This window comes from Oryx dammah, unplaced genomic scaffold (genome assembly GCF_014754425.2).
Source record: "Oryx dammah isolate SB20612 unplaced genomic scaffold, SCBI_Odam_1.1 HiC_scaffold_29, whole genome shotgun sequence".
NCBI lineage: Eukaryota > Metazoa > Chordata > Mammalia > Artiodactyla > Bovidae > Oryx > Oryx dammah.
In genome coordinates, this window is record NW_024070213.1 from 71072727 (window position 1) to 71085320 (window position 12594).

A 12594-nucleotide genomic window follows, 5' to 3' on the forward strand; every position below is an offset into this window, starting at 1 on the left:
TTGTAGGCAGGCCCTTGAAGGGCGGACCACGTGTAGATTGACATGGGCCTCAGCCAACAGGATTGCCCTTTATCTGGCGTCTCCACAGCGTGCGTGGGGAGACCTCCGTGAACCCTGACCTTAGCTTTCCGTAGCGTCCCGCGTCTACCGTGCCCGCCCCCGGAGGGAAGGAGGCGGGTTTTGGCCTCTTGCCCTAGGGAACGAGTGCGGAGGGAGTGGAAGTGTCCAACTCTTCGGAGAGGCCCTGCTGTATTCCACGCTGCTCATGAGCCCGTTCTCCGGCCAGCAGCGCCGTCGTTAGGCCGGCCCCTTAGCCTCTGCTTCCCCCGGGACAGGCCCACGCCTTGCCAGGGAGGGGGCAGCCTGTCGAGGCGCCTCCCTAGTCAGCGTCTGCGTCGCGCTGCGACCCTGGAAGCGGGAGCTGCCGCGAGCGAGAGGAGGAGCCCCAGCGGCGGCGGGCAGCAGCACCAGCAACGCCGGCGGGCGGGATTGAGGCCGTCAACATGGCGAGCGCCTCTTACCACATCTCCAATTTACTGGAAAAAATGACGTCCAGCGACAAGGACTTCAGGTGAGGCCGAAATCCGACCCTCAGTCTGCCTCGGCGGGCGTCCCCCATCCGCGGCCCTGGCCCTCACACAGGCCTTGCCCCACCCCTTTGGCCTTAACTGGTTCCTCGGCTTTCCCGACGCCTCCAGGCCACCCTCCGCTCCCCGATCCCAGCAGGCCCCTTTCCTCGCCCACCTTCTAGCCCCTTCCCCCCGTTATTTCCTCTAGGCCGTTGCCCATCTCGGTCATAGGCCCCTTCTGCGTCCCCCACCGCATGCTCTGCCCTCCCAGGACGTGACTTCGTGTCCCAGGTAGCGTGAAGGGGTGAGATCACGCACCACTGTGGGCAAGGGAATCACTCTAGGCTTGGAGACGTGGAGGCCAGGCCTACCCGCCGGCCTGCCCGAGGCGCTAGGCCTCCCTGCTCGTGGGGCCCGAGCTGCTGCTGCTGCTGCCCACGCGGGGTCCCAGCTGCGTCTCCTTTCCCGCAGATGTGAGCAGGCCTAGGTGCATTCTGCTTGAACGGTTTGCTTTTTCTTCGGGGTTGTGTTATAAACTTTTTCTTTGGATTATCCCTTTAGTGAAGGTGGTAAGAAGGTGGAGGGGGAGCCGGGATGGTGGAAACTTGACTCCTAGAGTTTTCCCGCCAGCATCTCTTGTCATTTTTCTTTGGCAGGTAAAAACCCAAGCAGGAACTCAGGGTTTCAGTCTTATTTCCTTTTATTCAAAATTACTGCCAGAAAGTTGAATTGCTGAACCTTAAAAAAGTGCAGGGAACAAATGGATCTTACTGAAAGGAGTTTTCTAATATGGGGGCGGTGAATATGAAGGTTTGTTATACAGTTCTGTTCCTGGAGACTTGTGCTGTTGGTTCCAGACCTTGGTCACATGCATATTGAAGAATTGTTATATTTTCACAGATTATCTTGGTTTTTTCTTCTCTTCTGTTTTGCACAATAGTAATTGCTACATTCTTTGCTTCCCGCCTTCCATTCCATCACGAATTAAATAAGCTCCCGAAGCGGGTTTTTATATTTTTTGATACTTGTTTTGTTTTCTAGTGGTTGTATTTTCTGTGCACTTTAAAGGGAAGAACAAATAGTCTTCAATTTGAATTTTGGCCGAAGGGTTTTTTCTTTTGTATGAACAGTACGTTTTAAAACCTGAAAACACACCCATACCTTAGGTCCTGGGGGAACATTTTTCTGTTTGTTAAAGAACCATGAAAAATGTAATAATCGTGTTGCTAATTAAATTGATATGCTGGTATGTTAAGATAGCCAATGAAATACATTTTGGTTCTGTGGCTTCAAAGCCAAGAATGATTTTCAAAAAGTTTTGCTACCTAGGGAGTTTTTAAGTATTGCATTCAAAACTTCTAAAATTAGTTTGCTCATAATAAATATTTTAGTGTTTTGGGAAGAGACAATTATTTGGGGTATTTTTAGGTTTGTGAGTTTTAGTGTGAAAATAAAAATTATTGGGGAAATAAAAGTTGTTTGTTCCTTAAAGGATTAGAATGTTTCCCTTTGGAGCTTTGCTTGCTTTCAGTGCAAGCCATTGAAAATACAGAAATCAAGTCATGTGATAATACTGCATGTGTGATTATTGACCGAAGCCTCCTTACATTTTTTGTAAAAGAAAGTAATACATATATGCCTGAGAGTTTTTTTACAAACTATATGGAAGAGTAATACTTACTCAGTGTGGAACTTGATAAGGGTTATCTACCAGTTTGGGCTTGAATAAATCAAAACATTGCTTGGAGGATTACTTAATCTCCTAAAAATGATATATTTCTAATAGTTGGTGAATATTATAGAAGATATGCCTAGGAACAGTAAGTGCCTTTCAGTAATTTGTCATAAAGCTATTCTAATAACCATATTTTTAAGACCTGTAATACACTCACACCCTTTAGTAATAGACAAGACTTTGAAACCAAAGCACTATGTGTGTTAAATAACTGACATGTAAGAGGTTAATTAAAACAGCATTTGTGGTCAAGTACAAGATTTTTCTGTATTTGAATACATGTGTTCTATTTTAAAATGATGCTCTCTAATTTCTCTTTAGAAATTTATATACTTGTTTATTTTGCTGGAAATACCACAGTTGTAGTCACGTGTTTTAAAATGCCTAATGCTAGAAGGATCTTGAGGAGAAGATTAATTGGCATTATAGAAAATCTTAACATATGCAGACTACTTTACCTTGTGCCAAGGGGAAAAGAAAACAGTACATCCAAAAGGAAAAAAATTATTTTCCTTATGGTGGAATCCAAAGAGAATATGACTACTAGTCACAAATATAGGTTCTCGTCCTGTAGGATTCTTCGTTGTAAACTATCTGATATCTTGGGCAGGCTACTTTGAGATTAAATTTTTACTTTTGAGAAACTTGGATATGGATGATTACAAAAGGTCCCTTACAGGCCCAGATTTTCAAGTCTCTGAATAACTACATAGTTTTTTAATGTGAAGGGGGTAAATAAATGGATGCAGGCTTCTAAATTTTAGAATCTTTTTTTTGTTGTTGTTGTAGGACTAAATTATAGGCTCAAATTTATTGGGAGAGAAAACCAAAACCTAGTGTCCTTTTTCTTTCATGTTTTAGCATTCTGTATTTTTTGAAGATGGGATGGTAAGGCTTAGTGCTTGGTGATTATGTAGATAACAGAAGAAAACTAATATGCACAAATAAAGCAAATGCTTCGCTTATAAATATTAATCCTGAATATTCAGTGGGTTGAGGTAACTAATGATATTCTGCTTTTATTTTCTTGTATTTCACCACCAACTGAATTAAAGTATTCCAGGGAATCAAAAGCTAAACAAAATTTTTATCATTGTTTTATCTCTCTGTACATAATAGTTAATACTTACTGTGGACTTTATACACTTGATCCTTACAACTTTAATAAAGTGGACACAAGCAGTCTCTGTTACAGTTGAGGAAACTTCGATCTGGCAGTAAGTGCTTGCCCAAGGTCAGTTTGACAGCAGCAGATCTAGGATTTCCAGATACCCTCAGGGCATAAACTCTCTACCATACTCTCCTTCACCAAAGTTTTTACCAGGGGACATTAAGAATAAGACCTTAAATTTCAGTTCTAAGTTAGGCTTATGGAATAGTTTGTGCTAAAAGACACTTTAAATTCCCTAAGAGGGACTACAAAAAGTTGAAGATTAGTGCTTGCCTTCAGTATTACCTGCATGCTTGTTGAATGGTTAAGACATTTGTAAAAAGATAAGGAACCCAGGGCTATATGTAGCTTTCAGGCCTACGTGGCAGAGAACATGAAAGCAAGGAGATTCACCTGCAAGGTGTGATCTGAGCTAGGTCTTGAAGTTCTAGTTAGAGAAAATGAGTACAGGTGTGAGAGCACTGTATACAAAACACCACTCAGGGAGAGAGTATAAATAATCTTGTTAGACACGGCAGGGACCTTGTCTTATTGAACTGAATCCTCCACTTAATTTAGGGCCTTGCTCCTGGGAGTTCTCAACAGATAACTTGTTTTAGTTGAATTGCATTTTAATTCCACAGTTAAGAAAAAAAACAAGGATTGGGAAAGTTTCTTTAAGAAATCATTGTAAAATCTACTCAAATTATTTGATGCGATCTTAAAATAATTCACTGCATTTTAGAATTTCCCAGCTTGATAATGGTTTGTCACCAAATTAATTTATGTGTTTTGACTATTGGAAAACATTTGCCCTTGAAAACTGTTTAAAATGCTAATAAAAATATCAGGCCTGTTATGGAATCATCAGCTTTCAGAGTTGGAAGGGACCTTACAGATCCTGTAATAGCTGAAAGTACTGTGTGGGCATTTACAATAATGTGTTATGGGAAGATTGAGGGCAGGAGGAGAAAGGGGCAACAACGGATGAGATGGTTGGATAGCATCACTGACTCAGTGGACATGAGTTTGAGCAAACTCCAGGAAATAGTAAAGGACAGGGAAGCCTGGCATGCTGCAGTCCATGGCATTGCGAAGATCAAACATAACTGAGCAACTGAATGACAGCAGTTATAACAGGAGAGGCTCTTCTGCTTGTGCTTGAAGGAAAGTAGGTTTAATCAGAAGAAATAGATTTGTAGAGATTTAAGGTATTTCTGAGCATTTTCTAAGTACTTTGCCTGTTGATGGCAGTAATTTACATGATTTCACTTAATGTGATTTGGAGGGAGGTGTGGATGCAGGTACTGCTAACACTCATTATCAGCAATCATTAGGTCTCACCACTGAAAAAGAGGAGAAAGGGACCTCATTGAGGAAACTGGGAAGAAGAAACCTGACTAAAAATGAGTTTTATTTACATGAACAATATTAAGACTGTCCCAAGTTGATTCATGACTTAAGAGAAGTAATGAGAAAAAGTGAGATAGCGGTGGGGTGTGTATGAAATCTTTGAAAGGTAATTTGTTCATTGGGAGATGCAGTTTGCCAGTAGCCTTTAAATCTCTGTTGGAAGCAAGGGTAAACTTGTGTTTGTGTATTAGAAGTGTTGTGAAAAACCACTCACTGTACAGTACAGAGTATCTCTTTCTACCATTATTTCTGCCTCTCCGCATTGGATTTATTTAAGATGAGTAAGTTTACTCCTCAGGGAACTTTCAGTTCGGTAGAATAAGCCAAGTGTGTTCAGTTCCAGTCTCTGACTGTCTAGCTTATAACTTTTTGTGCAGAGCCTTGGCACAGTTTCTAATGATGGTAACACCAAAATATTTGAGTAAATGAGATGACACTGCCTGCAGGTTAATCCACCTGGGACTTCCATAGAAGTCTGCCTGTTAACAACTTCCTTCTCTCCCACCTTAAAACTTATTTTTTCTTATTTTGTCTTGTTAATGTTACCATCCACCAAATGTCCCAGTTGGAACCCTTGATATCACCCTTTCTTCTTTACTTTAGTTCCCTGATGAATATTTCTCAAATTAGTCTCCTTATCTCAGGCTTCTTTTTAATGCAGTATGTTGGTAGTTCTTCCATTAGAATTTTCTTCCTAAATATCACAGCTGATCATTGCCTTCTGCATTGCCTCCCATAGATGAGATAAACTCCTAAGAGGTTGCCCACCTAAGCTGACTGAAATTACTCTCCCTCAAATCGGTAACAATCTCCAGGTAACTTAGTGGGTGGTTTCTTTGCTCTTTTATTTCGTATGTAAACACTGTTTACCATTTTTTCCTTCTTGAAATTTTCATATGTATAGGTGTCCCTCCCACAGGTTTGGGTTTGTTACTGTTTGTCTCAGTAAGAGGTTGTTAGTACCTATTTGGATAATTTTGGGAAGGTCTCCCAGGGACAGAGGAGCCTGGTAGGAGGCCATCTTTGGGGTCATACAGAGTTGGACACGACTGAAGCGATTTAGCAGCAGCAGCAAGGAGGCAGGGGTTTGTTTGCTTTAGAGTGGATGTTGTCAGAAAGGGGCAATTCAATCACTTGACATCTTAATAAATGTTGTAAGGAGGCATGGTAAAGCAGAGGAACAGCCATTGTAAAGCAGAAGTTGCAGTCACTCTTTTAGTTGGAGGATGTTTGGTATTTTGTGTTGCTAAGTGAGCCTGCCTGAAATGGATGTTCTGTGTGATTGTATATAGGAAAACAATATCCTTTCACTGTAAGATAAGATCTGTTGATCTGTTTGGATTATTCATTTGGATATTATCATTGGAGTTTAGGTATGAACCTCAGAATTCAGTTCAGAACCTCAGAACTACACTCCAGTTCCTGGACTGTAGCGGCTATTGGGCCCCCTTTCTCAGCATCTCTCCCCTCCCTGCAAATCTTCATTTTTTTTGGCCAAGAGCAGATGAAGTTGGTCTTCAGGGCAGTAATTCACAATGTTGACAGCCTCACTTTTGCTGGGATTTTGTTGATTAGGATCAGAGAAGTGGCCATTCAGTTTAGTCTGTAGTGGAACTAGGCTTGTTAATTCTCTCTCCCTCTGATGTAAGATGATTGATTGAGCCATCTAATGTGTGACGGTGGTTATTCAATAACATTAAGACTGGACAGGATACATACCCACTGTAACACCAAAATCCTGTGTTTTCCCTCCTGTTTCTTTGTACTTAATTCATCTGTTACTACCCCCATATCTAATCCATTTCAAAAGCCTGTTAATTTTTAATCTTGTAAATCTCAAATAGGGTTGTTTTCTTGTTTTACAATAGTTACTTATCTAATATGTATTTCTTCTGAAAGACACATCATGACCTTCTTGTGTGCTACCAGGGACAGTAGATAGCGCTTCAGTACTGCACCTGGAGGGGTCATTCTAAACAGCAAAATTACCAACAAAAAGCACAGACATACAAAAACAAAAACAAGTGGCACCAGATAGACTGAGCAGAGGATGCTTGTTTACAGTGTGAGAGGCGAAATAAGGCAGACCGTCACCTTGTGCATTGTCAGCTGGGAGTGTGTGCGGATGCGTGCTTTGGGTGCTGCAAATGTTTCGTGGTTCTTCACAAGTCTGCAAATGACATGAAAGCATTGGAGAATTGATTCGGGGGTTACAACACATTTTACTTTGCTAATAATGAGAATTGGCTGTACGTCCATTTTTCCATCTCCATTGACTGTCATAACTCTAATTCTATCTGCAGTAGCTCTCCTTACTGTTCTCCATTCAGTCTGCTAAATGAAGTTTGATTCTCTTCAAACCACTTTCCATAGTGTAACTAGAGTAATACTTGGAAAATGTTAATCTGATCATTCCACTTACTCTTCATCTCTACCTCAAATGCTTTTCGGTAGCTTCCCATCACTTTTATAATAAAGACTAGAATCTTAGTAAGGTCTTCAAATCTCTTTAATCTTTGGCCCTTGCTTACTTGGTTATAACCTCCCCACTCTCCACACACAGTTCCTGTTCATGTTTAGGATCTGTCTTTTCTGATATACAACTTTCTTTCCAGTCTAGCTCATGTTATTTTGTTATCCCATTGTCTTTGTATCACGTTCCCCTCCTTCGTAGCATTTATCTCAGTTCATAACTACGTATGATGTAAGTACTCATATATGTAGTTTAAAAAAAATTATGCCTCAATTCGATTGTTATGTAAGCTTCAAGGTAGCAGGAAGCACCTGTGTTTGCTTTTGCTAGCCCTTGTAGGTGTATGCTAGTACCTAGCATAGTACCTGACAAAAGGTTCTCAGGACATAGTGAATGAGTATATACAACCTTTCCCATCTTAACCTCAGCCTGTATTTCCATCTTCCCGTTAGGTTTCCCTGTGTCTCAGACACACTGAATTGCTTCTCACTCTGGGGTGCTATGCTCCTCCCCAGGACCACAGCCATGCACACAGATTTAAAATCCCAAACCAGCTTTCTCCATGGAAACCCCTCTCAAACATTTGAAATCCAAACTATCAATTCTTTGGTGTGGTCATTGCCACAAACCCTTGAGTATTTTTAAAAGTTTGTGTGAGATTTGTCCAATTTACCTGTTTGTCTGCCATGTGAGATGAAAAGTTCAGAGGAGGGACTGGGTCTGAGTTTATCATTTCAGCCCTTAATGCCATAGCTAAAGCAATAAACGTGTAAGAGACATTTTACAAATTGCCTTCTCAGTCTGCCATGGATAGCTTTCAAACTGGTCCGACAATTTCTTTTTAAGATTTATAGTGCAAACTTTTTAACACATTAACAGAGGGAACTTTCTGGTTTCAGGGTCACAATTAAAAAGTAATTCTTACTATCGCAATCTAGTTTTCTGATTTTTAAAAATATTATCTATTGCTAATTTTGCTGATGCTCATTTCAGCTTTTAAAAATGTTTAACTAGATTTTTGAAATCAATAAACTTCTTTATTAGTATAAGTTCTTTGAGGGTCCTTTGCTCATAATCCAACCTTTGTAGCATCACAGGCAGTGAATAAAATAAATGGTAAATAAAGGAAGGAATCTTTGTACGAGTAGTTTCTTCAGAACTATAAAATAACTTTTTATTGGGATGATATGCTTTTTTAAATTCAAATTGATGATCCCTGTGTTTTCTCTTCAACCATATGATTAACATTTCAGAGATTCTTAGGGGTTCCTAACTGATATGCCTGTCTAATGGATTTTATCCAAGTAAAATAATTGGTGAAGATGCTTTTCATGCTTTGTGTGTAGAAGTGCGTGCATGGTTCTATTCAGTTGATTTTTTCTTTTTAACTTTCTGGACTGTTATGTGATTTTAAATTCATTTTTTTCATCATGTAAAATGGGAAGGGGCTTCCAGTTGGGAGAACTGTGTTAATTTTAAAAGGCACAGGCTTAATTTACCTGTGTTATCCCAGTTTAACCATATACTTTTCTTTTTAAGCAGTTTAACAAGACTTGATAAGAATTATGCTTGTGTGTAGTTTAAAACTTTGTCCTTTGGCAATGGTTCTTAAGGAAAGGAGGCTAGATGTCTGGTGGAACAGTTTTCTGCTTCAAAACATCCTTTTGAAAATACACTTGATTCTGGTGGTGGGAGTTGGGATGGAGGTGAGTGTTTGCATTTTGTAGTTCTCCCAGTGGTTTGTAATATGAGCCGCCCAGTCTGACACTACAGCATTACACAGGAAGGTGTTCTTAAAGACTTCGTAGATAAAATTCAAATCACACGCAAAGTAAAAGTAAAGAGGCACTTTTCTTCCCCTAAAAGCCTTGATGCAGTTATAGTTGACCCCAGAACTATGGGTTTGAACTGCACGGGTCCACTTAACATGGGAAAATTTTTCATTAAATGCATACCACATATACTATTGGTTGAATCTGCAGATGGAGAACTGTGTGGATGTGGATGTTGACTGTAAAGTTATACATGGATTTTTGATGAGGTGTGGAGGGCTGTTGGGGGGTGGTGGTACGTGGGGAGGGTTGGAGCCTTTAATGCCCACGTTGCTCAAGGGTCAGCTTTATTAGACTGAATGAGTATTCATTGAAGGTCCTGTCAGTAAATTTGAAATCAAGGCTAACCTGAGGAGAATAAAGCCAATGATACCTTATTTAAAAGAGTACAACAGGACTTAGATACAAGTGATAGCATTGGATTTGAAAACTGATTTTTATTAATGCTTAAAAATTTTAATTACTGACACAATTTAATCTTTTATTAGGTTTATGGCTACAAATGATTTGATGACAGAACTGCAGAAAGATTCCATCAAGTTGGATGATGATAGTGAAAGAAAGGTAGTGAAAATGATTTTGAAGTTACTGGAAGATAAAAATGGAGAGGTACAGAATTTAGCTGTCAAATGGTAAGCTGTTTTTTACTTGCTTCCTACCACCTCAACTTTTAAAAAGTTCACTATGGTAACTGGTAAATTTTCTTAGTTTTGTTCTATGTCTTTGTGGAGTGTTTCAGACTTTGCGGGTAACTTGACTTAGCATTTGTACTTGGTACGTAGACACATATCCTTATATGTAGTTTCTATATTGGCTAGAACAATGGTATTTATATCTTACGAAACTTTACAAAGAGTAGTTCTCTTACTTATTCGGCCAGATTTTTTAGCTAGGTTAAAAGGCCTACTTACTGTATATTCCAAGGCCGGGTGAAGTTTAAGAACCAACGATAAGGGAAGTGAAAAATAATAAGACTTAGTAAAGGATAGCAGCAGTTAAACCCATAAGTCACTTAACACTGATGATACAATAGTTACAAAGAATTCCCATTACCTTGGAGAATGGTACATTGAGAGCATCTTTTAGGTGTGATATTGACAGCTGGGTAGAGAATCTGAGTTCTTGGTAAATTGTATTAATGCACCTTTTTAATTTATGCATATCAAATATTAGAGATCCTTAAAAATTTACATGGTAAGTTATTGGTAAGTACAACCTTTAGCTTCCTATAAAGTTAAATTATAGAATTTAATCTCATTTTGTATGACATATATTTGGTATTGATTTAAATAGAGCATTCTCATTGTTACTTCTGAATTTTCTTATAAAGGCTTTAGATTTATTTTAGGCTAAGGATTTACGCATCTGTAAAAACAGGCAAAGTGTGAGAAATCATTGGTCAGCATAGATTTTTCTAGATATGTAATACAGCTTTCTTTAACTGAGGACATTTGCAAGTTTAAAATAAAATGGGTCTTCAAAAAAAAATAAGTTGCAGAATAGAGCCAGTGAGTCTACTTTTACTTCAGTAGTTATTTTCATCTTTTATTTTGATATGTGCTTATTATTAACAAAATTTTGTCTAACATATGTGCTGAGCAATTACTAGCCTTTAAAAATGATAATAAAAAGTAAGTTTTGTCCCACATTGAGAGATACACAGATCTTGATTCACTTGAGTATGAATCTTGTTAGAAACCTGAGCTTTTGATGATCTCTTACACTTAAAATTTAACAGGTTGGGGGGAAAATGACATATATTTAGTAATATAAGGAAGAAATTAAGATATAAACAAAAGTAATATATTAGGAAATAAAACTCAAGAACTGATTCTAGGAGGAGGGAAAGTCCTAATAGATAAATTACTAAGTAGCTTTATCAAGAAGTTGAAAAATTTATCAAAGAACTCATCACCCAAAAGAAACTCCTGCCTAAAAATCTTTTCGCATACTCTTTGAAACTTCAAACAGCAGATAATTCCAGTACAGATAGTTCTAGAATTATTTCAGAACATAAAGTATTGAAACCTTTTAAACAAAATACTGATAACAAATTCTGACTAAATATAACACTAAAAGAGAAGATTACACATCAGTTACATTTAAATGTTCAAAATAAAATCAGTAGTATATTAAGTGCAGTTTACCATGACCAAGTGAATTTCATCCTGAGTATAAGGACAATTTAATATTATGTGCTTTATTAATATTTTTATTCCATCATATTAATAGATCGGGGGAAAAAACTATCTGGTTAGTTGTCAAGGTACTGATGAGATTCAACTTTTGTTCTTCATTTAAAAGAAAAATAAAATCCAGCACCTAGACTGCTTAATATAATTAGAGGAATGAAATACTTTCTGAAAACTGGCATCATATTTAATGTCAGGGTGAAGAACAGGTCAGAGATGCTTTATATCATTAAAGTGAATTCATCACTTGTTTCAAGTAAAGCATTTAATAACAAGAAATCCATAGGTCCTTTTTTAAAAAGTGCACAAACACATTTATAACTCAACCCAAAAGCCAATAAATTACCAGATACTTTCACACTAAAGGCAGGAAACACGAGTGTCTCTCTATCTTCATTAGATTTCTTTTGAAGGAATTAGCTACTGTAAGACAAGGGGGAGGAAATTAAGACATAAAAGAATTTTAAAAGGTCACAGGCAAAAACAAGTCAGTCAAGAAAAGAGAATAAAAAATTTAGTGAGGGAGTATGCTGTAAAATTAATGAACAAAAATCAGCCTTCAAATAAGCAAATAAAACAAAAGATATGGAAGCAAATGTCCATTTATTATGCAACAGAAAGACAAAGTGCCTAGCAATAAATGTAACAGATGTTACAGTGGTGACTTTGGGTGAGGATATTGTGTGGCTTAAAGTAAGTGTATAATTTTATCTTTTAAAAAACTTTTATAGGAGAAAAACTTTAAAATACTCTTGACCAATAGCAAAAATGTACTTGTGAACAAATGGCAAGACATCTCAGGTCCCTGGATAGAATAACTCAACAGAGCTGTTAGTTCTGGGTTATTTTAATGTTAACTTAACTCGAAAAATCAGTAAGTTTTTCCCACAAGCTAGACAGGTTGATTCTAAAGGGCATTTTGGTATGAAGAGCAAAGAGGGGCAGGATATTTGTTTGATAGACCACAAAAGCCCTGAAAATCACTGGACTTGGAGATGTGTTGGTTAACCCTGCTTGATATGGAAACATACTGTTATGTTTATCTAATGAATGGAAGCAGTGAGGTAGTGACACAGTTATAGAGCAGTAGTGGGAAATAGGGTGGAAACTACACGATGCAGTTGGCGGCATCATGAGAAAAGTTGAACCTTTAAAAAAAAAAACTGGATTACCATTTGGAAAACATAAAATTGTATCCTTACCTCACAACTTCTTACTAGACGTCAACAT

General features: G+C 38.3%; 1 protein-coding gene across 1 annotated transcript in view; it reads left to right on the plus strand.

Annotated features, from left to right (window-relative positions):
• The first annotated feature begins 101 nt into the window (after positions 1-101).
• The window catches only part of CAND1 (cullin associated and neddylation dissociated 1), a 43991-nt gene continuing 31498 nt past the window's right edge, over positions 102-12594 (plus strand). Inside the window, exons 1-2 of the mRNA XM_040233397.1 lie at positions 102-571; positions 9661-9804. Of these exons, the coding sequence (XP_040089331.1) occupies positions 504-571; positions 9661-9804 (212 nt within the window). The 5' untranslated portion in view covers positions 102-503. The remainder of the gene's footprint in view (positions 572-9660; positions 9805-12594) is intronic.